The sequence below is a fragment of the Larus michahellis genome, chromosome 20 (genome assembly GCF_964199755.1).
Source record: "Larus michahellis chromosome 20, bLarMic1.1, whole genome shotgun sequence".
In the NCBI taxonomy this organism is placed as follows: Eukaryota; Metazoa; Chordata; class Aves; order Charadriiformes; family Laridae; genus Larus; species Larus michahellis.
Window position 1 is genome coordinate 3,141,463 of NC_133915.1, and position 26,803 is coordinate 3,168,265.

General features: G+C 55.7%; 2 protein-coding genes across 4 annotated transcripts; both read left to right on the forward strand.

The window, feature by feature from the left end:
- The first annotated feature begins 2,383 nt into the window (after nucleotides 1-2,383).
- DUSP11 (dual specificity phosphatase 11) lies at nucleotides 2,384-8,944 on the forward strand. 2 transcript variants are annotated; one of them, XR_012584260.1, is made up of 10 exons: nucleotides 2,384-2,507; nucleotides 2,853-2,928; nucleotides 3,838-3,969; nucleotides 4,581-4,704; nucleotides 5,251-5,311; nucleotides 5,637-5,683; nucleotides 6,085-6,160; nucleotides 6,444-6,572; nucleotides 7,876-8,090; nucleotides 8,262-8,944. XR_012584260.1 is itself a non-coding variant. In XM_074563461.1 (9 exons), the coding sequence occupies exons 1-9, from the start codon at nucleotides 2,473-2,475 to the stop codon at nucleotides 8,524-8,526; spliced, it is 945 nt and encodes a 314-aa protein (XP_074419562.1). In that variant the 5' UTR covers nucleotides 2,403-2,472; the 3' UTR covers nucleotides 8,527-8,944. The 2 variants fall into 2 exon arrangements, 1 of the variants encoding a protein (XP_074419562.1); XM_074563461.1 differs by lacking the exon at nucleotides 7,876-8,090 and having other exon boundaries at nucleotides 2,403-2,507.
- Nucleotides 8,945-9,207: 263 nt separating this feature from the next.
- STAMBP (STAM binding protein) lies at nucleotides 9,208-24,089 on the forward strand. 2 transcript variants are annotated; one of them, XM_074563458.1, is made up of 10 exons: nucleotides 9,208-9,341; nucleotides 11,281-11,521; nucleotides 16,155-16,230; nucleotides 17,302-17,397; nucleotides 18,107-18,482; nucleotides 19,182-19,306; nucleotides 20,258-20,395; nucleotides 21,584-21,696; nucleotides 22,150-22,249; nucleotides 22,696-24,089. In XM_074563458.1, exons 2-10 carry the CDS (start codon nucleotides 11,307-11,309, stop codon nucleotides 22,750-22,752), a joined length of 1,296 nt encoding a protein of 431 aa, XP_074419559.1. In that variant the 5' UTR covers nucleotides 9,208-9,341; nucleotides 11,281-11,306; the 3' UTR covers nucleotides 22,753-24,089. The 2 variants fall into 2 exon arrangements, with proteins under 2 accessions (XP_074419559.1, XP_074419560.1); XM_074563459.1 differs by lacking the exon at nucleotides 9,208-9,341 and adding an exon at nucleotides 10,943-11,083.
- Nucleotides 24,090-26,803: the final 2,714 nt, after the last annotated feature.

Below are 26,803 nucleotides of genomic sequence, written 5' to 3' on the forward strand. Positions count from 1 at the left end.
GGGGTGGAAAAGCCCTTCGTGGGCGGATTTGTGCCTGCCGATGGGGTCCCCGCGGGGCAAAATCGCCCTTTGCAAAAGCATCCTGAGCCCCAGGGCAGCACCACGTGCCATGGGCTGGGAAAGAGAAGGGGAAACGGGGAACACACAGAGGGACGGTGAGTCCCGGCCAGCGAGGCCGGCCAGGTGTGAGATGAGTTTTCCGGGCTCAGCCAGTCCTTGCCTCACACCCTGAGGCGTCCGCGGCTCCTTCCCAGGGTCGGATCCTGCTCGCCAGCATGGGCCGAGCGCTAATTACAGGGTTGGCTGGAAATGAAGGAGGTTCAACCTGATTTCCCCAGCGCGGGGGGGAGCAGCCCCCGTGTGCCCAGACGGCCGCGGGGCACCCCAGGAGCTGGGCCCCCTGCTCGGCCGGGCAAGTCGAGCCGGCCCTTCCCTGCCACCGCCTGCCGACGCCTCCGTCTTCCCGGCGTTGATGCTAATCCATGTGGTTTCCCTCCCTCTGGAAAAAGGGCTTTTCTCCCAACTGGAGCTGCTGACAGAATCTTTCCAGGCCGCGCACAGGGTGCTGCTCCCCACCACCTTCTCGGGAATGAGATGCTGTGGACTGGAAAATCCTGCCCTGCTTGACAGAGCCCTTTTCCCAGGAAAAAAACTCCCAGGGCCAGGAAAGCGTGGAGTCAAGGAGCCATTACCTGCACAGTACATATATGTATGTCTATGTGTCTGCGTACAGCAAAGGCACCCCGGCCGCCCACACTGGTACTGGGACGGTGATGGTGATGCTGGTGGTGGTTTCCCATCCCAGTGATGGTTTCCCGTCCCCCTGATGGTTTCCCATCCCCACGATGGTTTCCCACGCCAACAATCTCCCATCCCAACGATGATATTTTTTGGGGGAGGTGATTTTCCTGTCCGAGGGGAAGGGATGGGGTGACACCAGTGACCCCGCGATGCCAACATGTGTGTGCTGCCCCGTCCTGCCCCCGTGGCGGGGATGGGGGACGGGGATTGGGATCCTTTCGGGTTGTTTTTGTCCTCCCCCCTTTTGCCCCGAGGGGCAACAACCGCTCCCGACTCTGGATGAACTGTCCCAGTAGAGTGGCCATGATGGGGAGCCCGTCGGGTGGCCCTTTGGGGAGGTGGCCCCAGGTGACACTTGGCGGTGGGTCGCTTCTAGTGGGATGGGGGCTGCTGGTACTGGGGGGATGGTACTGGGGATGTCAGTACCAGGGTGGGGAAGAGCTGCCAGTACCAGGGATGCTGGCACCAGCATGGGGTAGGGATGCTGGTACTGGGAGTGCCGGCACCAGCATGGGGTGGGGATGCAGGTACTGGGGATGCTGGTACCAAGGCAGGGATGTTGGTACCAGTGCTGGTGCGGGGTGAGGTTGCCAGTCTGTGATGCTGGTGCTGGGGTGAACCGGGGTGCTGGTACTGGGGCAGTGCTGCTGGTACTGGGGCAGCGATACTGGTTCTGGTACTGATTCTGGTGACGCTTTCTGTGGGGCGATGGTTGTGGTGCTGGCGCTGGTGTGGTGATGCTGGCACTGGGGCGGTGATGGTGGTACTGGCACTGGGGAGGAGATGCTGGTACTAGTACTGGGGCAGTGATGCTGGCACTGGGGCAGTGATGCTGATGCTGTTATTGGGGCAGTGATGCTGTCTGGGGTGGCGATGCTGGTACTGGTACTGGGGTGGTGATGCTGGTACTGGGGTGGTGACACTGGTGCTGGTACTGGGTCATGATACTGGTACTGGGGTGGTGACACTGGTGCTGGTACTGGGTCATGATACTGGTACTGGGGTGGTGATGCTGGTGCTGGGTCATGACACTGGTACTGGGGCAGTGATGCTGGTACTGGGGCGGTGATGGTGGTACTGGCACTGGTGCGGAGATGCTGATGCTAGGGCAATGATGCTGGTATTGGCACTGGGGAGGAGATGATGGTACTGGGGCAGTGATGCTGGTACTGGGGTGGTGATGTTGGCATTGGGGCAGTGACGCTGGTGCTGGTACTGGGTCATGATACAGGTACTGGGGTGGTGATGCTGGTACTGGGGCAGTAATGCTAGTGCTGGGGAGGTGATAGTTGTGCTGACACTGGGGCAGTGATGCTGGTGCTGGTACTGGGTTGTGATACTGGTGCTGGGGCGGTGATGCTGGTGCTGGTGCTGGTACTGGGGCGGTAATGCTGGTGCTGGTACTGGGGCGGTGATGCTGGTGCTTGCTCTGGGGCGGAGATGCTGGTACTGGTCCTGCTCGGTGACGCTGGAGGTGGTTCCGGGACTGTTGTACCCGCTGGTACCCGCCAGGCGGCGCCACAGCCCCAGCCGCCGCCGGGAGGGGGCGCGGCCTCTTGGGGGGGCGTGGCCTCCTGCCTGTGGGCGGGGCCGTGGCTGGCGCCGCGCGGGGTCACGGCGGCGGAAGCGGAAGTGGCTTTTGACGGGCCGGGTGCTGCTGCTGTCGCCATCATGGTGGGCAAAGGGGCCTCCCGCGTACCGGATCGGTGAGTGTGTCTCCGCCTTCTCCCCACACGGCTCCGCGGCCTGTGGGCCTCCCGGGGGCTGCCCCCGAGGCGGTGCGGCCTTGTGGGGCCTGGTACTGCCGGGAGCCTCGCGGCCCGGCCCGGCCCGGCCCTGACAGCGGCGGCGCTGACCCGTAACGTGTCGCCGGGCCCGGGCAGCCGGCAGCCGTAGCTTAAAGCTTGGGGGGCGTCTCGGGATGGCGGGGTGTCTCGGGGTGGGAGGGTGAGGATCGCTGCGCCGGGGGGTATTGAGGGTCCCTGAGCCGGGGGGAGCGGGGGGCCGGATCCCCGGGGCAGCCGTTTAACGCCTCCTTGCTGCGGGTTTAGGTGGACCAACTACGTGCCGCTGGGCAGGAGGATGCCGGGCACCCGCTTCATCGCCTTCAAGGTCCCCCTGAAGACGGTAAGTGCCTGCTGACACTCTGGGGCAGAAATGGGCTGCGGGAAAGCGTCGCTTTGCAGAGAGTCAATGAGTGAGTTTCTTCCGAAAAATGAGAAAGTGTGCCGATAGTTCATTTTGTTGTTTCTTTTTGGTCAGTGGGTTATAACCTGGCGGAGAGGAGCTGCTGTTTGAGCAGTTGGAGTGTGTGATGGGATCGTGGTGGCAGCTTCTGGGGGGTGTTAGCATTTTTTTGGGTGCCAGCAGCACCACCCAGGATACAGGGAGGTCTGTCTGGGACGGCTCCGTTAGGGCAGGAGGGATGCTGTGCCCATCCCTGCCCCGTGCCCGGAGGCCGTGCAGCCTGATGGAGGCAGTGCCAGAGCTGTGTTTCAGGAGCAGAGGCTGTGAAGGGTTGGTGTGGCAGCACCACTGCCCACCCAGCTGTGCCTGGAGGTCCCTGCTGCTGCGTGCTGGGGGTGAGCTCTGCTCCGGAGTGGTTTGAGCACAGCGGTTATGCCTAAAACAAACACTGTGGGTCAACTCCATGGGGGTTGTAGAGCTTGTGACGGGGAGTGGTGCTGTTTGTTCAGCCCCATTTGAGCTGAGTGCCTGTTTTATAGCTTCCACCAAATGAAAACTTCAATTTCTGGGTGTGTTTGTCGTGCTGTAGTGTTTTGCCCCAGTCTCAAGTCTTTGGTTACTCCTGGAAACCATCAGCTGAACAGTCCCAAAGCAGTGAGGACCTGAGCGTGTTCTCATTTGGCTCAGTGTAACGTGTGTCAGTCTGCATCTGCCTTTGCTCGTTGCCTGCATTTTTCTCTTTTAAGGGATGATATTTGTGCAGTTCTGCAGCATGAACCTCCTTCTGTGACCCACCAGTTGCGATGCACCCAAGTTTAATGTCTGCTCTTAAACATTCTGTCCCTTCAGAGCTTTAATCGGAACCTTCATCCAGAGGAGAGATTTTCACCTCATGACCTCATTAAGAAAATCAAAGAGCAGAAGGAAGAACTGGGCCTGATCATTGACTTGACGTACACAACACGCTATTACGGGCCAGAGGTCAGTCTTGGTCTTACTGTGGAGGAAAATGAAGCTCTGTGTAAGCGTGACATTGCTGATAAAGTGGAGGATGTTTCTTGCAAGAAGATAACTTTATAGAGCATGAGGCATTTGAATCCTCTGGCAGGGGGATGAGGTGGAGTGTTGCGGGCCCGTCGGGCTGGGGTCTTTGTCCTCAATCAAATACAGGCCTGGGGTCTTCAAGGCCCATCATGCAGATCCTGTTTGTACCAACAGCACAAGTTTTGGGATACTCTAAAGCTGGTTTCTATGGGTTCTCCTGAGAGAAAAGCTGATTAGAACCAGCTTTGGCTTGTGGTATCAAATGTGTGGATACTTGCTTGGAAAGGTGTTCCGTGCTCTGTCTATGCTTCATCTTCCCCAGGGAGGAAAGAGCAAAGCCAAGAGAAATAAAAATGCAAAGAGGCTGTTCTGGAATATTGGTACTATATCAAGGGAGTGAAACAGAAGTTTTCTTACCTAAAACCGTGTTGCTGCTCTTTTGGGCTTAGTTGAAAAGTTCGGGTGCTTCTGGTTTATAGTCTATGGTTCTCTAATTGATAAGAATCTTCGTGCTTTTTCCTGGAAATTATTGACTGACTTTCTTTTAGGAGCTCCCAGACACACTCTGCTACTCGAAGATCTTGACAATGGGACATGAAATACCAAACAAGCAAACCATTTTTCAATTCAAATGTGTTGTAAAAAAGTTCCTGAGAGACAACAAAGACAACGGTAAGTGTGGATTTGATTTCCCTTACGTTGCTGCTGTTCGGAAGAGCACTGCAGACTTGGACTTGGAGGCTAGTGATGTTTTAGTGAACAGCGGGAACGTCTTTTCCTTCTCTTGGCACGTGAATGTCAAGGCAATAAGATGGGTTTGTTATGGTAAAGGAATTCGTGCTGTGTCTCTGATAATTGGGCAGTGACTTGAGCTTTAATTGAGTTTGAGACTCCATCTCTAGACTGGCTGGTAAGTACCGATCGCTTTTTGGTAGCGGTGTAAGCTGTTAGTGCTCGGGAAACATGGGATAACATTTTTGTGGAGCTTTGAAATACATCTTCCCTGCAGTGAGCTGTGTGACCATGCAGATGAGCTCACAGAATTAAATGGGTTAATGAGCCGAATCGGTGGTGCTAATTAGACATAAATACAGTGGTGGTGGTGGTGTGTGGTCGTTTCTGTCTGTCTGTGCTGGTGTCACTGTTGGAGGAGGGATGCGAACAGGCTTGTTCTGGAGAAAGAACATTTAAAGATAACGTGTTTATTGTGTGTTACAGATAAACTCATCGGAGTTCATTGCACGCATGGCTTAAACAGAACTGGCTACCTGGTTTGTAGGTGAGTTGTCCGTAGTCAAACTGAGTTAAGTGCCAGCTTCTTGTTGCTCCAGGAGGAAATAATGTTGCACCAGTAAAACTGGAGTCAAGTGACCTGTGTACTCCCAGACTTGCAAGGATATAAAACTTTTCAACTCCGAGAAGGTTGTTGGTAGGGGGCACTCTTTATCCCTGATTCCAGCAGACCAAATGCTGTTACTCCATTCAGGCGTGTAAACAGAAGCTCTGAAAACTTCCCAGTCGTTCTTTCTTTTTGAGTCATCACTAACCTGTCAATGTTTCCGTGGTTAATCGTGTAATGAGAGCTTTCTTGCTGATCCTTTCAGGTACCTGATTGATGTTGAAGGCATGGAGCCAAATACTGCAATAGAGTGTACGTATGTGTATGTTCTTCGTGTTCAGATGGGAAATGTTTATCGTGGGCTTGTGGTTTTAAATGGTCACGAGGTTTGGGCTAGCTCCGGGGAGGTGACTGTGTGTTTCCCTGTTGTGTAGAAGGGCAGCTGGAGGAGGGGAGGTGCTGGGGGTTCGTTGAGGTAATTGGAAAGAAGGAATTGAGTTTATGGTGTGACTGTGGAGCTGACTGAGCGCGGGTCTGCCTTGTCACGGGCTGTCACGCCAAAGGTGGTACGCCAAGTGGAGTCACCCTGCGTGACCCGAGTTTGGAAGTGCTCATTGAAGGGGTTAAAACCCTTCTAAAGGCTTTAAGTGCTCCGCAGCCCCAAAGGTGACTTGTGCAGAGCGTTGTTGTAACTCAGACCTGTCTCTCTCCAGTGTTCAACAGGGCTCGAGGGCATCCTATAGAGAGAACCAACTATATCCAAGACCTTCGGAAGAGATCTGTAAAAAAGTAAGTCTCTCTGTGTGCATGAGCAAGGGCACGTGCCCGGGGAGAGCTGCTGTCAAGGACAGATGTTAAACCTGACTAGCTTCGAGGAAGGGAGGTGGAACGATCCAGTGGGTGAGGAGGGCAGTTGGGAGACCTGGGTTTAAAGATCCCCGCAGACCTGCTGCCCTCCCCCTTTTCGGGGAGCAGTGATGCAAAGGGGAGGGTTTTTTTAGGTGTAAAAGAGTTGCCATCACTCGGTAAATGGTTTGTGGACACAGTCAAGACATACAGAATTCTTTTTAAGGAACTGCGGACTAAAGAATTTGGGATTGGGCCCCTTCAGAGAAAAAGCCAGCGCTACACCAAATGCCGAAAAGCAGAAGATCAAACATCGTCCACATTGTTCAGACCAAGCCCCTTTAGCAGTGCCCAGGTAGGTTTTTGCTTCTTGCCTCTGCGCGTGCCGTACCGCTGAGCGGATGGGACAAAAAGAGCTGCTTTCTCATTTTTAAGTAAAACTTAAACTTGGATTTTCACAAGCCGCAACTCAGACAAGAGAGGGCCTTTTGCCTTGCCCGCTCTGCGGGAGCGGGGCGGGGGGAACATCCCTGAAACTTGTCTAGAACCTCCATATCGATGTTGAAGCGTTCCTTGTGTCTACAGCAGCAAAGCTCTTTGCCTCTGAATGCTGCGCTTAGAGTCAGAGAATCGTTTAGGTTGGAAAAGACCTTTCAGATCATCGAGTCCGACCGTTAACCCGGCACTGCCCAACCCGGCACTGCCCAACCCGGCACTGCCCAACCCGGCACTGCCCAACCCGGCACTGCCCAACCCGGCACTGCCCAACCCGGCACTGCCCAACCCGGCACTGCCCCACGTCCCTCAGCACCGCGTCTGCCCGGCTTTTAAATCCCCCCAGGGATGGCGACTCCACCACTGCCCTGGGCAGCCTCTTCCAATGCTTGACAACCCTTTCCGGGAAGAAATTTTTCCCAATATCCATCCTGAACCTCCCCTGGCACAACTTGAGGCCGTTTCCTCTCGTCCCACCGCCTGTTCCTTGGGAGAAGAGAGCGACCCCCCCTGGCTACCCCCTCCTTTCAGGGAGCTGTGGAGAGCGAGGTCTCCCCTCAGCCTCCTCTTCTCCAGGCTGAACACCCCCAGCTCCCTCAGCCGCTCCTCACCACACTCGTGCTCCAGAGCCCTCACCAGCTCCGTTGCCCTTCTCTGGACACGCTCCAGCACCTCAATGTCCTTCTTGGAGTGAGGGGCCCCAAAATGAACACAGTAGACCTGTGCCTGTAGACGCTGAATACCAACTGCCGGTGTCGGTGCTAGCTCCCAGTGGGGCTGAAACGTTCTCAAGCTCTCTAAGAGGTTTCAGGGCCAAGAGGATTTTGACTCGGGCGCCGAGTGAGGTGGCTCTTGCCTGAGAGCGGAGCAGTAACCGTTCCTAGACTAGATTTAGATTTTACTACATTGCTTAGAATTTATTTGTAGCAGTAAGGTAGGGTAATTGGAATTTGTAGAGATATTGTAGAATTGGAGTGGATTTACGATGGTTAAGAAAACGTTGGAAGTCGGGATGATGGGAAGTGTGGGATCTCGTAGTGATTACGAATCATGACGCTCGCTTACAGGCCATGACTAGGTGGACAGGCCACCCTCGTAAAACCCGGAAAAGGGATACACGCTCCTGTGTGCACTTGGTAAATAGGCCTCTCCTGTCTCAGCAGGGATGGCAGGGGACAGTGGAGGCCGGTAAAGAGCTTCCTCTTGACCTCGGACGCACATCCAAGATGGGACATGACGTTCTGGCAGCTCTGAGCTCCAAAACCATCTCGGGAATGGATGTGTGGTAGCCGCTGGCTGCTGCTGGCAGAGCAGTGGCTCATTCGGCCCCGCTTTTCCAGGGCATGCACAATGTTTCCTGCTGAAAACTTCCTTTACTGTAAGAAATAAGCACGTAGGAAATAAGCTGGTAGCTGGGCGTTCTCCCTGGGTGTCCGGATAAAGCCGGAGGGGCCGAGGGGATTCACGATCAGCCCTTTCAGGCTCCGTGTGCAGAGACTGAACGGGGCCGTGACTTCTCCTGGGTACTGACTACGGAATTTTCTTCCAGAAACTCCGGCAAAACCAAGAAGAAACGCCAGCGAGGCGCCAAGGTGCAGGAACAACACCAGGAGCTGGCTCACGAGCCCAGGGCGACGGAGCAAAGGCGGCCATGCGGTTTGGCAGCCAGGAACTGCCGGGTTTCGTTGCCCGCTAACGAGCGGCAGAAGGGACTCTGTTTTTCCCCCCTGAGCCCCCACCTCTGCCCGCCCCAGGAAGCGCAAGAGGTCAAGAAACGCAGGCGCCGGCGTAAGAAACCGGCTGTGATGGAGTAGGGAACGCTGTGCGCGGGGAAAGCCCGTGCAGGGCTGCGTCCTCGCCCCCGAGGAGCTCCGAGACGGGTCTGCGGCCGCTTGAACGAGCGGCTTTGCTGTAACCACCAGCAGTCGGGAAGGGCAAATGCAGGTGTTCTTGATCTTAACACAGCTCTTTTTTTAAAAATTTCCTTTCTTTTCCCTCCCCTCTTGGTATTTTTATAAATCTCTCGGAAATATTTTAACCCCACGTCGTACCGCAGTGGTAGCTCCGCTCCTTGAGGGCCGTGGAGAATAAACGCGAACCCCACCGGAGCTGGAATTACCCCAGTGAAACCATCCCCAGGAACATCCCTTTAACCTTCAACAACAAAAAAAAAAAAAAGGGCTTTTCCTTCATTTCCTTAATACAAAACAAGAAATAGGATTTGGTCTGAAACTCTCTGGTTTTTTTTTTTTTCCTTTTCACCCACTTTTGCTCCAGTAAGTTGCTCTGGAGCCCGTTATTTCCCCAGGCCTGGGCCTGAGGGGCCCGGTACGCCGGCCTCCGCCCCCGTTTTGGGGTGAGAAGGGGTGTTTTCGGGATGGTGCGGTGCCGTGCAGCCGGAAGGGAGCTGTCCCTTTAAGGTCTGCGCCGGTCTGTGGCGTCATCACGCACGGCTTTCCGCTGAGGGAAAGGAAGCGTCGGCTCGGCCGGGCGGAAGCGGAGGCGGGGTTGCAGCGTGCCCGGATGTTGCGTCGGCTCCTGATTGGCTGCTGAAAGCGAGACGGGCAGGTGCTGTCGGCTTTTCCGCGACAACCCGGAAGCGCTGAGGGGAGGCGGCGGGTGGCGGCAGGTCAGACCCGGACCCGGGCGCTGGGGCTGCGGGGGGGCCCTTCCTCGCTTGAGGGGCCGGGCCCTGGCGGGGGGAGGCGGCGTGAGGGGCCAGGGAGGCTGGTCGGGGCCATCCTTTCCTCTCCTGGGGAGCCGGGACAGGTGGGATCCGGCCGGGGAGGGGCGGTGTCCCTTCGTGGGGCTCCGGTCGGGGAGGGCTCTGGCTGGGGGTATCTCTTCCCTTTGGAAGGAGGGGGTCCAATCTGGGGGTCCCCCGACGGAGGTTTTGGGGGAGAGCTGGGAGCCCGTGGGGGCTTTGGTTGGGGGATCTTCTACTCTTTGTTTAGAGGGGAAGGGCAGGGGCGGGCTGTTCTGGGAGGGACAGGCAGTTCTCGGGGGGCTCCGTTACTTTCCCTTGTGGGGGAAGGGCTGTGGGAGTTCTTGGAGGGTCCTGATTTGAGGGGGCGGGTGGAGTCTTCCTCTCACTTGGTGGGCAGTGGCGGGGGGGGGGGGTCCGTAGTTTGGGGGCTAGCAGCTCGAGGAGCGTGGTGGTTTGGGCAGTTTCTTTATCCTGAGTGGTGTTAGAGAGGGAGCTCTGGGTTGGGGGCTCCGGGAGTTACAGTGTGTGAGTGGTGTCAGTTGTCTCTCGGGGGAGAAGGGCTGTGGAACTTGTCAGGGGGGTCTTAGTTTGGGGAGGTGACTGAGAGCTCTGGCTTGTGGGGGAAAAGCTGAGGGCCCTCCCCACCGGTAGAAGCACCAGTGAGGAGAAGGTGATGCCCGCTCTGAGCTGGGGCTTTGTTGCACCCCATGAGTGAGTGCTCTGGTACAGCAGCCTCAGGCAGGACCGAATCGCACGGCCCTTATTTAGGGCAAGAAGCCCGTGCAGGCCTCTTCAGGATGTGGGCTGAGAAACGCAGGCCTGCCTGCCTTAAAAAGGGTCTTCTGCTCCGAGGTAACCCCGGAAAGGCAACTCCTCCACTGCTTGGGATCCTCAGGCAGTGCTTAGCGCAGCTTGGGACCATTCCCCAGTTTAGGAAGGAGCCGCAGTAAATCATGACGTCGTGTGTGTGGCAGTCGCATTGCTGGAAGGCTTGCGAGGCGCTGTGGATTCAGTGCTGTGATTTCATAAGGAGTTTAACCTTTTCGCTGGTCCAGGGTGGCTTTTCCAGGGGAAAACTGCTTTTTGGTGCAGGGGGAAGAGCATTGTTGAGGGTTTCTGGGCTCGCTGCCCCTCAAATAGTCTCAGCGCTTCCTCAGCTTCAAATTTATCGGCTTGTGCCATGGGGCTGTGGGTGAGAAGGGGCTGTGGGTGAGAAGGGGCTTGTTGGAGCCAAGTGGGAGGTAGAGACATGGATCAGGTCTAGGTGCATTCCTGGGGTGACGGGTGTGCCTCCCGCAGCATGGGGGAGAGAGGGATTGTGTCTGTGCCCGGGCAAGAGCAATTTGGGATTGAGCTTGTTGGGTAAGGGCAGATCTGCTGAGCAGCAGCGGCTGGAAGGCTGGCCTTCAGCTCTGTCCTCCTCTCACTGCTGTCTAAGCGAAACAGCGAAGGCTGCAGTGTTGAAATCTCACACAAAGCTGCTTCTGCTCAAGTCTGAATGAAACGTTTTGGCCGTCTTCCCCCAGACTAGTGACTGGCACTAGTTTTGTTGTGTGGAGAGACAATTGGGAAGGAAGCGCTACTTTGGGGAGGATTTGGATGGGTCAAACCCTAGCCTGACAAGGACTGATCTTGAATTTGTGGCTGCCTTTCAGGTCATAAAGGTAAATATCCAAGCACTATGCCCCAAAGACCTGGCCTTCTCCCCGATTCCTCCCTCAGGACCTAGCTTGACCTATGTATTAAACGCTTTTCTGCTGAGAGGGGGTGATTTCTATCGAGGAAATGCACTCCTGAGGAAACTGGATGAGTTCCCAGGTTTACGCTGGTTTTGATGCACTTGACTTTCCTCCCACCACAGAATTCGTCAGCCTAACGGCAGCTTTGATGTGTGTCGTTATGCCCGACCACGCGGACATCAGCCTCCCACCGGAGGAGCGAGTCCGAAGACTGATCCAGGTGGGAAGCGCTGTGGAAGTGAACGAGGATGTCCCACCACGACGCTACTACCGCTCCGGAGTGGAAATCCTCCGCATGGCAACCATTTACTCGGAAGAAGGCAATATCGAGCGTGCCTTTATTTTGTACAACAAATATATCACGTAAGAGCAGTGCTGCTTTGTTTGCGAGTAACCCGTGTTCGATACAAGGCGTTGTGGGTTTGGGTGTTGAGTATTTTGAGCGTGTCTAAACACTGTGAGGCCTTGCTGGGCTGGTAGAACTGGGTTCTGTCCAGAGCTCTGCTCCTTTTGAATTTCAGTTCCCACAGAGGTGAGGATACAGCTGGTTTGACTGACCAGGAGATGTCGTAAATGTGTGAGGCACAAACCCACAAACACCACTCAACTCTTTGTAGGTGTAAAAGTTCCCTTTGAAACCAGGCTGATCTTGTCTTCCTCCATCCCTCTGCTAGTGGAGACTGCTGTCAGCAGGAGGGAGGTTTTGGATCCCTGTATGTCAAAGCTTCCTGGTGTTTTATCACCGCAGAGTGGCTAGATTGACCTTGATTGTTGCTAGGTTGGCCATGACATCGTACGGATTGGCAAGGATCCATGGTCAAGGATCTTGGTATCGAGTATCTACCTGGAAAGGATCTAGGCTGGTTGGTGGTTTCTCTAGCAAACCCCCTCCGGAGGAGAAGCCTGCTTTACACTTCGGTTACTACAGCCTTTTACAGCAGGCAGCGAGTTCCTCCCTCAGGTGCAGGGACCAGTTGTAGATTTAGTTTTACAACTCAGAAAGAATATAAACACCCCACCCCCAAAACCGCACGGGTTTACCCCAGCCCTTCTCGGGAGGGCATGGGGAAGAGTTCTGGGTCCAAAGAACCTGATCCCAACCAACTCGTGAGTTTCTTGGATACTGAGCACCCTTGTAGAATGCCCCAGATCGTATATAAACCCAGCCAACACCCTATTTGGTGTTTCAGCTGATGGGTCTCCACCTGTAGGGCCTACATTCTGTGTAGACGAGTGCAGAGCCGCATATTCCTGCCGTCATCTCCTCAACTGCCCAGAAACGAGCCATCTTGGGTCCGAAACGCCACTGCCGTGCCTGCCAAGCTGGAGCGTACACCGTGCTAACGCAGTGACGTGGTGTCAGGTCTGGATCGTGTCTGAGCAGCCCGGAGTACAAGCAGAGCAAATGTGTGTGCCTCTGTAGCCGTCCCTGCTGGTGTTTAAAGGGCTGAAAACTGTGATCCTCAGAAAGTATCCCAATGGCACGGAGTATCCTGTTCCTGTACGTTTTTTGGACAAAAGCCTTTCCCTCTCGCTTTTGCCCAGTGCCACTCTGATATGGTCTCTGCTGTGCTCACACTACCCGCTTATCCAGAATGTGATTGGCATCTCATTGGGCATTTTCTCTCCCTGCCCCCATGTGCAGGGTTCCTGCCCCTTAAATCAACGCATTTTTCTTTGATTAGCTTTTCTTCCCGCCTTGCACTTCCTGAGCTTTTATGGGCATTTTAGCGAGTGCCCTGGGAGGCTGCACAGGGAGCTGGGAAGTGTAAAAACCTCGGGAAGGTTTCCAGGCTGGTTACGTAGCCAAGGCCAAAGGAGAAACTCTAACTAAACAAATGAACTAAAAGCACCTTCGCTGTTTCATTATAGCAACGATGGGTGCTGGCATCTTCTCCCCAGCAGCTTTCAAATGCTCATGGCATTTACGTTAGCCTGGCTGCTGGGCTGCCAGGAAGGTGAAAAAAAACTTTCCCTCAGTGGTGTGATTTCTCCAGTGCTGATAAATATGCGCTCCTGCCCTGGATTGTCCGAAGACAGGAGCTTAATGTCACGGTTGCGTTTATTTAAATGAAGATGTGAAGCTGTAGGCTTGATGAAGTGTCTTCTAGATGTCCTTCCCCAAGAGTGTGTGATCCAGAAGGGAAGAGCGGGGCACTAGTAACTGGAGCCTCTCGTGGGACTTGCTCTGCTCTCCCCTTTCTAGAAACGGGACCGGAATTCTTCCCCCGGTGCTTCGGCCCACATCTGCCGGTCAGTGCTGTGGCTGTTCTTTCTCAGCACCCAGCTCCCAGCTGGAGGGTATGGCCTAGCGCAGACACTTTCCGCATCAGGCTGTGCTTTCGGGAAGGGGAGGACTCCACCGCCGAGAAGTACGTTAGAGGCTCTTAGCTTGGCGTGTTTGGCGGGAGTGAGTGCATTTGGAGCAAGGTGTGGTCTGTGTGGCTTTAGGAAGCTGGATTTCTCTTTATTTCCTTATGCAGCGCTTCCCAAGGCTGATCTCAAGGCCTGAATTACACAATGAGATCTGTGTTGTGGCGTCTGATTTGGAGAGCCATCGGTTTTGGGACAATCTTGTCTAGACACAGGATAATCTCAAGACAGAGATTCCCGTTGAGGCATCCAGTCCCTGGCCGCCTGCTCGATCTCGTGCGGGCCGTTGGGCTGCACAGCACCTCTCTTTTCCACGCGGAAACCAAGCTCACTGCCCAGCCCTCATGGCGGGCAGGAGGGCAGCGCAGCTGTCTCAGAGAATAACCAGGCTGGACTTTTAACACATGCGTCTGGTCCCCTTGTAAGACGTTTGCTTGCTGGTCTTCTTAAACAGCTGCTTCTGCGTTGATTCGAGTGGGTATTTTCCTTGAATCACCATCAGGCACACACAGGCTGATTTTGCGAGAGCCAAATAAGAAAGAAAAAAAATAAGTTGTGAATTTTCTGTGGTGTTTGGGCTCCTGGTTTGCCTGTGTGGCGGTGGGCTCCTAGGATTGGCTCCGGGGGTTTGCGTGGGGTGTTGCAAGGGACTCGAGAGACGCCGGCTTGGCGTGCGTGCTGTAGCAGTGCTTAAAAATAGCCTGTGATGTGGCTGCTCGGTGCCAAACAGCTGCTGCTCATAGTGGACTCGGGAGCAGGCGGAGGTTTGAACAAGCCCAAAACTCCTGGCGTTTCAGTCTTGCCAAGCCTCAGTTGGGCTGTCGATAGGAAACATGAACCTTTCCTGTCCTTCCCCTGCCTCTGTCCCCAGCCTGCTGCTGCCCGGTCTTGCCCCAGAGTTTTCCTCTGGCTGCCTGAGTCTTCCTCTCATCCCGCCGCCCACTTTTTTTCCCCCCTTCCTGACTTGTGGAAACCCAGCTGTCTCTGCTGGTTTTTCCGTCCTCTCTAGGCCAGCATCTGCTCTTAATCCTTCTTAATTAATCCCTTCCATTTTAATCTGCGAGCTGTTGGCAATGATCACAGCCTTGTTTTGTCTCCTCGACACAGTGACCTACTTCGCAATCACCAGCCAGGAGTGGGGACCTTGCTGGGTGTTTCGGATGGAATGACGACTTCTCCGTGGCACTGGGCTGTGATGTGGTTGTGCTGATCTGCCGAGAGCATCCTCACGCTCTCCGTGGCAACAAGGAGCGTTCAGGGTGCGAAAAGTCCTTCCTTTTCCCAGAGGACTGAGGTTTTGAAGCAGCTGGTTTTATTTACTGCGCTCACAGAGGCTTCTCAACGTGAAGAGTGTTCTCGCTCTGTCCCCCCTGAGTTTTTCCTGCGTGGCTCTGCTTGGTTTATTTGTGCTGCTCCCTGGGGTGCACTCTAGTCCTCGCTACCCTTATTCCTTGTGCCTGGGCACGAGGCTGCTCTCTAAAGGAGCTGGAGAGCATCCTCCTTTGGATGCTGAAGTGGTGTAGCAAAGAGCCACGAAGGAGGGCAGGGTTTTGTTTTTTTTTGCGTTATGCCCACAGGCTCTGTGGATGCTCACGGCAAGCACAGCTCCACTTGCAGGAGACAAAGACCCGGCTAAGCTCGCTGTGAGCTCGCCCTGAGCTCATGGTCAGCTACTGCGCTGCTGGGGACTTGTTCGCAGAGGTAATTCAGGGATGCCTCAAGCCCAGGGAGCCTCATAGAGCTGGGCCAGAGTGAATTCCCCACGTTTGCAGGCTTTTCTCCTTGTTCTAGTGCTTGCAGTACTCTTTCTCTGCATTTTCACCGCTGTGTCCTGCAGAGCTCCCTGAGAGGGGTGGATGGTTGTTCTGTCTGTAGAGAAGGCAAAGATTAACCTGTTCGTAGTCGTGCTGGGAGCGGGGTGATGTTGAGCTCGGTCTTCATTTCCCTCCCAGAAGTCTGCACAGAAACAGCCCTGCTGCCTGAAATACTGCCCTGATCTTCTGGGGTGGTCGGGCCACAGAGCCAAAAGGCTTCTGATGCAGCAGCTGGGGAAGCTGTGAACTTGCTCTTAGCTGACCTGCAAGTTTTCTCTTTTCAAGGTCTGAGTTAATTTCCCCATCTCTTGCACAAACCCTTTGTTCACTCATATGGAAGGACAGTATGAGCACTGAGTCAGCCGAGTCCTTGAGCTTGTGTGTAATCCCCTTGGATGCTCGCAGAGGTGTAGGCAGGTGCCCAAGGACCCTCCTGAGTCGCTGCCAGTGTCCTTGGTGTTTTAGACTGGCTTATTAATGTTTCTGTTCAAAACAAATGTATTTATCCCTGAGGATCATCTCCAAAGTCCAGGTGGAAGAAAAATCTCCCCTGGGAGGTGCTCTCCTGGGGCTGAACAAGATCTCCTGCGTGCCGTGAAGAGCTCAGAAGGCCATGATGTGAGGGAGGGTTTCCTGCAGAAAGGCAGGCGACTGTCCTGATTGTGGGGAGCACAGGACCCAGGGAGGCGGCAGAGCAAGGGGACAGTGCTGGAGGGGAACGATCGGTACCCCCAAAGTGCCACTTATTGTCTTGTGCTTCTCCCTTTCTGCTGTGATTCAGAAATGCATTTTCTCACCTGTGTTTACAGGCTCTTCATTGAGAAGCTGCCACAGCACCGCGATTACAAAACTGCTGTCATACCTGAAAAGAGGGAGACAGTGAAAGTAAGTAGTAACATTGCTTTATTGGCTGCTGTCGGAAATGTTTCGGGGTCATCAACCGTGGGGTTTCATGGCTCTGGGATGAGTGATCCACGCAAACACTGAGAAGGCTTGACGCGGCAGGCCTGACCCACTTGGGAGTTATGGCTGGGTTCTTCTTACCCTGTTGTACTTGTCCTGCGCTGGGTGTGGTTGTCCAGTTTACTTTCTGTTGAGCACTGGACTGTCCTTTCTTTCCCCTTAAACTCCCTGCTTTTTAAACACCACATGGCTTTTCCATGCGTGGTGGCCGGATGCCCGATGTAGTGGCCCTCAGGGGATTTGCGAGGGAATCCTTGGAGATTTCTCACAGCCATAAGAAGCTGCCGTTCCTCTGCTCAATATTGACCAGAAAAGCAAAGGACAGTACTGATGAAGCTCTTGCTCAGTGTTGTTGGCGGTGCTGGAGCCCCTCTGCTGTGAGGACAGGCTGAGAGCTGGGGGGGTTCAGCCTGGAGAAGAGAAGGCTCCGGGGAGACCTTGGAGCCCCTTCCAGTCCCTAAAGGGGCTCCAGGAAAGCTGGGCAGGGACTCTGGATCAGGGAGGGGAGCCATGGGACGAGGGGGAAGGGTTTTACACTGACAGAGGGGAGATTGAGATGAGATCTGGGGAAGAAATTGTTTGCTGTGAGGGGGGTGAGCCCCTGGCCCAGGTTGCCCAGAGAAGCTGTGGCTGCCCCATCCCTGGAGGGGTTCAAGGCCAGGTTGGCCGGGGCTTGGAGCAACCTGGGCTGGTGGGAAGTGTCCCTGCCCAGGGCAGAGGCGTTGGAATTAGATGGTCTTCAAGGTCCCTTCCAACTCAAACCATTCTACGATTCTATGCTGTCCGGGCCCTCCGGCTACAACGTGCTTCTCTGCAGCCTGCCAGCCTGTCCACACGTGGTGGTGGAGCTGCTCAGCCCTTCCTGGCTCATGAACAGCCGGTCGCTTTATAATCTCTGGGTGCTGGATGTCCATTGATTCTTGCGTCTGTTCAGGCCTTGTTTTTCTTGCTCTGGGGCTATCGCACTCTTATGACTGTGTTTCCTCCCTTCAGAAACTGAAAGAAGTAGCCTTCCCCAGAGCTGAAGAGCTCAAGGAGGAGCTGTTAAAGAGGTACGCCAAGGACTATGCTAAGTACAAGGAGCAGAAGGTGAGTGCGAGGAGACTGGAGGCCTGTGCTCCCCAGAAGACCCTCAGCCACAAAGGGTTTGGAAGAGGGCAGGTCTCCAGGGCTCCCTGGGTGCTCTGAAATGTGAAGTCTGGGTAGCCCCATCTCGCAGGGTGCAGCCTCGTCACCTGCAGCGCAGGGCTGTCCCCATCATGTCTGTGCTGCCGTTATGCAGGTGAATCTGTCATAGGCATCCCTGCGTCTCTTTTCATTGTGCGTCCTGGAGGCTGTCTGAGCTGGGACTGTTATTTGTTTGGCGTTTTTTCCTTTGTCCCGACGTGAGATCTAGGTCTTGTGATCCAGAAACTCAGCAGGCAGCTGCTAACAGCATGGGCGAGGATCTGGGGTTCTGTGGGCAAAGCAGAAAACTCTGCAGGCAGTTTTGCTGTGGGCAAGTGCGATTTTTAGAGGTAGAACAGAGGGAAGACAACCTGGAATTGTATTTCTGTGGAAGAGGGAGGGTAAGTCAGCGGTTTTACTGCCCTGGTCTAGCTCACTGTCCTGGTGGAAGTGCGGATCTCTGTTTTGCAAGCTGACGTTTCCTTGCAGGGAGTGTTGTTTGCTGGTCACCTTTTGCAGACCCTTTAGAAGTAGTCTGGGATCCCTGAGGGTCTGCAGTGCATAGGCTTCATGTTCTGCCTTGGGCTTGTGTTCCCCTGTCTGCTGTCCCTTAGCGTATTTCTCCTTGCAGAAGGCAGAGGAAGAGGAATTTGCAAGAAACTTGGCTTTGCAGCAGCAGCTGGAAGAGGAGAGAAATCGGGTAGCCCTGATGAAGCAGCAGCAGGCAGAGCAAGAGCAGTTTCATGCCTTCGAGGAGATGATTCGACGACAGGAGCTGGAGAAGGAACGTCTAAGGATAGTGCAAGAATTTGGAAAGCCAGAGCTGAGTCCTGAGTCTCTGGACGGGCCCCTCATCCCTGGCGTGGAAAAGCCGCCGACTGATTTAATCCCAAAGGTTCCCGTCTCTCCAGTTCACCCTGCAAGTCCATCAGCAGGGACTGTCTCATCCAAACCTCCTGTTGTGGACAGATCTTTGAAACCTAGTACTTCGGGGAGCACGGAAAACAGTTAGTACCTCTCGGTGCTCCCTTTTCCCTTGCTGGGGCTGAGCCAAACACGGCTGAGGAGTTGACTTGTCTGGCAGGCGCTTGGAAGCGTCTTGACCATGGCTCCGTCCCTTCTGGGGATTTGGCCTTCCAAGTCACTGGATATTCTCCCCGTTATCCAGTGAAGGTTTGCAGGGCTGGGGAGAACTGTCTCCTCTTGGGAATCACCCCCGCCATGCTTCTCCAGCCCAGTCTCTCTAATGATCCAGAGTCTACAGCCTATTTGGCTTTCCTAGACCCAAATACTCGTTGGGGATTGGGGTTTAGTTCCTGACTAACCAAATTGTTCCCCTGACCGAATTCTCCTCTTCTGCCAAATAAGTCTCCGAAATACCCGTTTGGACATTTCCAAAGGACTGGTTCTTGACCAGCGACACATCGTTAAGTGACGTTTTGTAGGTGTTTGTGGTTTCATTTTCTTCAACAAAACACTTGGTTTTTGACACACTGCTAAAGGTCTCTTTCTCTCTACATGTCCCTGGTAGTGAGTGTATAAAGTGTCACAGTGACTTCATTTACCTGTGACTGCTTCTAAGGGTAGTCATTAGAGCAATTAATGTTTCCAGGCTGAATTTTCTCAGTCTGGTCCCTTCAGATACTGACCTGAGGGAACAGTGTCCACGACTGTCATTGCTCATTGTGTTCCCGTTCTTCCCACAGATGCAAGTATGGATGTCCTTCGCCAGGTCATCGTCCCTCGGGAGCTCTGCCAGAAATTCCTCCAGCTAGCCGATGCCAACACAGTCCGGGGTGTGGAGACGTGTGGGATCCTCTGCGGTAAGCTGGTAAGGTGATAATCCAAATTAAGACCTTGGAAGTGGCACAGGGGCCTTTTGTCAAGGTGTGCAATAGCTTTGAAAACGGCTAGAGGAGCCTGATTTTTTTCCGTGGGAGGCTGTAGTGCAGTTTCATTGATGAGTAAGGTTTAGCGTGAGTGTTAGGGATGGTCTCCTCTCCTTTTCCTCCTTTTTACATTTGGATTTGCCCACACTGAATCAGGTGCCGGCCACCGAGTCCCTGTGGGTATTCAGCTTCCTCTCTCCTGTTGATGACCCTCTGCTGGGTACCTGCTTCAAGCACTCGCATGTTGCCGGTGACAGGCAGCTCCGGTGGCTTGTCCTTTTGGTACCAGCAGGACTGAGGTGTCCCAGCTGTGAACTAGGACCCTCACCCAGAGACAAGGCTGTGCAAACACCGTCTGGAGACAGTTAGTCCTCCCCCAGGAGGGTTTGTGTGCATGGGTTTCCATTGGCAGCTCCAGCCTGTCTCCCGTGAGTCGCCTGGGGCTGCTTTGCTTGCAGAAGTGTGCTTTGAAATGGAGTTGTTTGGTGTAGCAACTTTCTGCAATCCAGCTGCTTCCAGACACGTCGTGGTTATTTAATTATGAGGCATCATCTCCTAGTGAGTGGAGAGATCTGCTTCAGTGGGTGTCCAGGACTTCTCTGAGCTCTTGTGGGTGCTCTGCACGGCAGAGAAAATGAAACAGGAAGCTGTGGGTCTTTCTCAGGCTCAGAAAATCCTGCAGTTACCATTTCTGTGACCTGGAAATGAATGGTAGATGTATCTGTGGGCTTGTTTCCAGACCTGATGTTCCCCCTGGCTGGGCCCCCAGTGATGAATGCAGAACTACCATGTTCCCAAAGCTTAGGAAATTACCTTTGCACCAGTGGGCGGCAGCAGTGTTTCCTGCCTGGGGGGTGTCCGGTGGGTGACAGCCTCCCTGTGCTGCCTTGCAGATGAGGAATGAGTTCACGATAACCCACGTCATCGTTCCCAAGCAGTACGGAGGCCCCGATTATTGCAACACGGAGAATGAGGAGGAGCTCTTCATGATCCAGGATCAGCATGGCCTTGTTACGTTAGGCTGGATCCACGTGAGTCTCTCATTCCTGTTTCACTTCCCGACTGGTCTTGCATTCAGCTGGGAGGGAAAGGGGTGCACAGAGCAGGGCTGGCAGAGGAGAATTTACTGGAGGAGCTGGCGTGGAGCAGACGGCGTCCTCCGGTTGCGTTTTTCGCTCTGGTGCAGTCTCAGCCACTGCTCACACTGCTGGAGAAACCCAGGCCTGTTTTAAGTTTGGGTCCCGTCCTAAAGCATCAGGCCCTTTGAGAGTGGGATATCGGGCACGAAGCTCGCGTTTCATCCGGCTAAAAGCACGCTCCAGAGGCACTGTCGGAGCATCCCGAGCTCCTGCTGTCAGCGCAGGGCCTCTCCCGTGATGCGTCCCCGTAGTAGCGCTGCTTTTCCCGGACAGCTGTGTGCTGTGCTGCCACGGGATGTGCCAGTTCCAGATTCCTCCGCTGGCTTCAGCGCTGCCCTGCTGCCTGTCCCCGCGGAGCCTTTGGCAGTCGGATCGGTGCCAAGCAAAATGTTTGGTGCTGCTGAGTAATCTCTCGAAAGCAGCAGCTGCCTCACAGGCTTTGACAAATAAATGCCTGCTGCGTGTGCCTGATATGTGCAGGGTGTCTGCTTTTGGTGTTAACTCTTCAGTGACGGCCAAGCAGCATCCGGGGACCCTCAAGAATCCCTTTGACCTTTCTGCTGGTTTTTGGCAACAAAAACCTAATGCTCAAAAGGGGAAAGACCTTTGAGCAAGGGTTAGGCTGTGAAATCGGTCTGTCAGCGGGAGCTGGGTAAGGTGGTGGTTGTCTGTGATCGTACAACCCTCGCCCGTCTTGGTGGAAAGTGATATCTTGAAGGGCCTTGGCGCAGTGCGTTACGTGCCCGGGGATGCTGTGCCCCAGGGGTAGCTGCGCTTCAGAAACGTGTGATGCGCCCTGCGGGGTGGCATGTATGAAAGCAAGGACAGCGTTGTGCCTTCAAGTGTGACTTTCCGTGGGATATGGCCAAAAATGTAGAGCTCCTCCTGTCCTTATTCCAAACGGAAAAGAGGAGCAGATGTTTTGGGGCTGTCCAAAACTCTTTTCAGTGTGCAGGCGTCCTCTGTCCTCTCCAAGCAGCCGTGTCTCTTCTCTGTTCAACCTTCTCTTGGCAGACGCCGTCCCTTTGGAGTAATCCTCTGACCCTGCTGTAACGTCCTCTCTTTTGCCTCGCGTTTCAGACTCACCCCACGCAGACAGCCTTTCTCTCCAGCGTCGACCTGCACACGCACTGCTCCTACCAGATGATGTTGCCAGAGTCCATTGCTATTGTGTGTTCTCCGAAATACCAGGAGTACGTATGGACGTGGGGTAGGGAAGGCCTTTCCCTCTGCCTGTGCTGCCTCCCCTTTTTGGTTGGGCAGGAGGCCTCGCCTCCTCAGAAGGTATCGAAAGGCTGTTTACCACGACCTTTCCTCTGTCGGATTCCTGGTGTGGAATAAAACGTCAAGTCACGCAATGAAAGCTTTACCAAAAGAGGCCGGAAGAGCGTGTGGGATTCGACAGCTTTTCCAGGCTGGTTTGGGGGGGTCGTATCTGTGCTGTGGTTGCCCACCTGTGAAAGGAGACGGGTCTGCAGCTGCAGAACAGGGGGAGAGGAGTGTCCCGGGGAGAGGAGCATCCCGCAGCAGGCATTTCGGCTCTCGCTTGAGATGAGCGGGCTCAAGCGTGCTCCTTCAGACGCAGCAGGAGGTGCTTCTGTTTGTAGAGGCTTGAGCTACACAGACCTTGTATTTATTTGCTCTAGGACGGGGTTTTTCAAGCTGACAGAGCATGGCCTGGAGGAGATCTCTTCCTGCCGGCAGAAAGGATTCCACCCGCACTCCAAAGACCCCCCTCTCTTCACCGTAAGTCACCCCAAGAGGCAGCGGGGGCGGTAGGACCGTGAGTCGACATATTGGACGCTTCATTTGATTTTATGTCTGGGTGGAGGTGCTGGGCTGTGACCCAGGGCAGGAGGGTCAGCCTGGCAGGGGCTCGTCTCTTCCTAGAGCTGAGATACAAAAACTTTCTGACTCGTTAGCGCCTGTCGGGGGTGCGATACAAAGCACTTCTCTGCAGAAGGAGGCCAAGGCAGCAGCAAAAGGCTTGTATTTGAGCGAGAGAGATTTGTCTTTGTGTCCTGCCGTGGTCTCTGTCTGGCATCGGGCAGGACATTAGTTCCTGGTCAGAGAAGGGCTGATCTGCGAAGGACGCTGGGTGCAGGTTGTGTCAGGAGGCGGAGGAGGCTCACCTGGGCTGTGGGAACGTCTGAATAACCCCTGTCTGCTCTTTCTCTTCCCTTCTCTTCCAGACCTGCAGTCACGTGTCAGTAGTCGAGAGGGACGTGGTCCTGATGGATCTCCGATAGGCCTCTTGCCTTAACCGTTTACAGAAAACGACCTACCTTCCTTCTAGGCCTAAGGAAATGTGATTTTTCCTCCTGTAGCAGATGATTTCTACCATGTAGTCATCCTTCCCCTTCCTCTCCCTGCCACCGCGGTGAAATCGGTACCCTGACCTCAGTGGGAGCACGTGAAACCTCAGTGCCTGGCGTTGGGCTGGCAAAGCGGTGCTGAGGTCCGTGGTGTGGGGAAAAGCGAACTGGAAATTGGAAGACAGACACTAACACTGAAACAATTGTTTAATACTCTAATCTATGGCTTGAACGGCTTCCTGGGGAGCGTCCCCCGTGATTTGCTGCAACTATGAGGTGTGGAAACCTCTTCAAGTGCTTTCCAAAGTGGGACTTGCCCAAATGAGTCTACGCTTTGTTTTGCCTCTCTGGGTTGCTGTGGTCTCGGTGCAGCTGGCTGGAGTGGACAAGTCTTTTGCTATAGTTCAAGATTAAACCTTCCTAACCCCTCTCACCCCACGCGCGAGCTTATCACCGCTGAGCCGGAGCGCGTCCTGCGCGCTGGTGCTCAGGTCTTTGCCCGGTTGAAGTAAGAAGGGGCCCAACCTCTTTTGGGAATTTCAGGGTTTCGGGGGAGAAGGTGCCTGGATGCGGCACTGCTTTGCGCAAGCTGCTTCATTCCAGCAGCGGGGAGGGGTGTCTGGTTACTTTATTCCTTTTCCTGGATGGGGGATTCGCTCCGACCCTTGGAATGCCCGGCGAGGGCTTGGGTTTAGCTTGTTACTGGTGGAGGAGGCTCTCGGTCTCTTGGCTGCAGTGCTGTCGTGTCAAGGCTTTACAAGGCCGTCGTCTCCCTGAGACGGGACTCCAGCAGCTTGTGCCACTTCAAGTCCTCAAAGGTCACCACCCCCGCCCGCCTCTGCGCTTCTCAAAGCAGTATGAAGCCTGTCCTTGCCAAAAACAAGCGCTCCATGCCGGCGCCGTTGTGCGGTACGCCAGCCAGGCACCTCTTCCCAATTACTCTCGTTGGATGCCAAGCAGCGATTTTCCTCCCCGGCGCTATCGGCGCTGCGCCTCCGCCCTCGCTTCTTGCCGGCGTTGGAAGGGAAGAAGCAGTATTGCAAGGTGGAAGGCATCTGGCCTCAAAGGGCTGAGCGCGATCCCCGCCACCTCCACATCCTCTGGCAGGGTGCTCTGATGCTCAGCACATGGCCGCGTGGGGAGGGGAAGGAGGCGGGAGCTGCCTTCCCACCTGGCACGCATACATCCGTGTTCCGCGTGTCGCGTCCTTGTACTTCTACGCGCACCACTCCTTGGTGGACAGTTTAACACAGACGGATTGGATTATCTTGGCTGGGTTTCTTTTGCCACTCGTGTTCTTCGAGCTAACGGGGCGGGCTGGAGGGGTCCGGCGTGGCTGAGAGCGGGGAGGGAAGCGATTTATTTAGGGCTTGTGTTTAATCGCAGCAGCCCCCTCCTCGGCTCCTGCGTGACAAGCGGCTGCTGTTTGCAGTTGGTTTTGGAAACGGGCTACCCTCGGCGGAGGGAGGGAGGGAGGGAGGGAGGGAAATTCTGGCCATCCGTGGGAACTAACTTTCAGACCGAATTTATTTAAACCACGCTCCAGGGTGGGTTTTGCAGCCTCGGCGTAGAGGCGTTCATCCCCCAGCTCTGCAGAACGGAGCAGTCTGCTCGTCACGCAGCGCAGGGGACACCAGGGGCGAAAGCCCGGCTTGCAAAGGTGCGATTCCTTCAAATCGAGAGCGAATATCCCAATGAATTTATCTCCTTGTCCCTGAAGTTCTCGGGTCGGAGCTGCCCCGGTATCGAGCAGAGAGCACCAGCCGGGGAGAGGAGCTGGTGGCAAATCGCTGCTTCGTTTGGTAAATCGTCCCGGTGACCGATTAAACCCTCGCGGAGAATTTCTCAAACACCTCGCAGCGCGGCCCTACGCAAGGGCTGCGTCTCTCACGTCAGCGGCCAGCTGCTGCCTCGCGCCCAGCCCCGCTCTCTGAGCTGGCGGCTTTTTAAATCGCATTTTTTTTTTTTTTTTTTTTTTTTCCCCCCCTGCTTAAAATCACTGAGTCATCAGTTTGTGCGGCGGGATGAATGCTGATGCCCTGGCACTACGGCCTGTGTCCCGCTAACCCACCCCAATCTCTCCAGCTGCACCAGATGTGAGCGGCGTATCTTAAAATCCCTCAAAACCCGGCGTTGAACGTGGTTAGGAGCTAACCCCGAACAGAAACCACGCTTTGCAGGAATGGTTTATTTTCCGCAGCGATGGGGGTGGCGTGTTTAGGGGGGTTTCCTGCAGGCAGGGAGCGATGCTTATCTCTGCCTCGGGGATGGGAACAGACCCAAATCCCTGCCCGAGCTCTCATCGCCGCTTTGTCCATCCTCAGCGGCAGCCGGAGAGGTTTAAAGCGCGAACGTTACCCTTATAGGGAGGTGCCGAGGGCCGGCCCGTGCGCCCGGAGTTTTGAAATCCCACGGCAAACCGGGGATCGTCCCCCTCCTTGTCCCGCGTCCATCCCAGCCGGGGCCGGCCTCGCCTGTGCCGGGGGATGCTTGGCGTTCCTGCGAGCATCCCAGGGCCGCCGGCCACCCTCCCCAGCGCCGGCAGCTGGATTGGCTGCGGTGGCCGAACCTTTCCTTTTTAGGCTGCTTCTGCTCCGGCTCGGGGCTTTGCCGCCGCCGTCCCGGCTTCAAACTGGCCGCGCCAAGGCTTTCCATCCCGGCTGGCCGCGGTGCCGTAGGTCGGGGCGGTTTGGGGATGGGGAGCTGGGAGCCGACCCGCCTGTCCCCGGCAAACACCAGGGGCGGAAAAGCCGTGCGAGTCGGTGCTGCGGAGCCGGGGCTGGGGCTGGCACCCCGCAGTTTGCCCCAGCCCGGGGTTCGGGGGTGTCTCCGGGGCTTTGGGCACGGTCCCCCCAACCTGGGGTGGGACAGGCTCCTGTCACCAGCTCCATGCGGACCCCGGCACGGCCCTGCTCCCTCCGTGCGGGGCTCTCCCGGTGCTGGCACGGGCCCATGGGGCACTGCCTGCATCCAACCCCCTTTTTTAACTCTCCCCACCCCCCCCACCCCCATTCCTGCTGGGTTTGGGGATAAATTTTTTTAAATTTTTTTTTTTTTTTTTTTTGTCAGCCTGTCATATATGGCAACCTTTTGCCTCGGTGACCTCATGTTTGGCGGCAGACCAAGGGGACCGGGCTGGGACGCGAGGAGGCAGCAGGTCCCCAGGGTTCGGGGCGTGCGGTGGGGACACCGACGAGCGCGCGGCCGGGGGACACACATCCAGCCCCCGGGTGCTGAGGTTCCCCGGGAGGAAGGAGGATCGCTGGGGCAGAGCCATTGAGTGGGGACGCTGTTGGAGGCGCGGGCACGCCGGCCGGCCGTGCTGGGGAGACACCATGTCCCTGTCCCGCCCCGCGGGGTGACAACCCGGAGTCTGCTCCCTCCCTCCAGGGCTGGGGGGGACACACCAGGACTCTTGGGTCTCTTCTGGTGGCGGTGGGACCCTGCAGCTCTTGGTTCTTATTGCCGCACCGGGACCTCGATGTCCCTGCCCCGAGCGCAGCTCGGGACCCCGCAAAGCAGGAGCCAGCCCGGTCACCCCGTGCCTCAGTTTCCCCGTCTGCAACCTGAGTCCTGGTAGCTCTGGGTGGTGGCTCCGGGGCATCTCTCCTGCCCACCCCCCGGCCCCCGGGGGCTCGGGGAGAGTCCCCGCTCTGGGACCGTTGCCCTTAAAAAGGCAGCCGGGAGTTTGGCAGCCGCTGGTTGGCCTCTGCGAGGGCCGCGGTCTGCTACGGCTCTGCTCGCCGCCTGCCAAGGCTGCAGCCACAGGGCCGGGGGTGGGTCCAGCCCCCCCCGTGCTGCACTCGGGCTGGGGGGGGGGGGGGGCCAGGGGACAGCACTCCCCCCCCCCATCGCCCCTTTTGGGGGGTCTGGGCTCATCCTGCCTCCAAGACCCTCCCGGGGAGGGGGTGAGAGCCGGGTGCACCCACCACGCGGGGCTGGGCTTGGGACCCACGAGTCCGGCCCTGCCCGAGCCGAGCCTTTG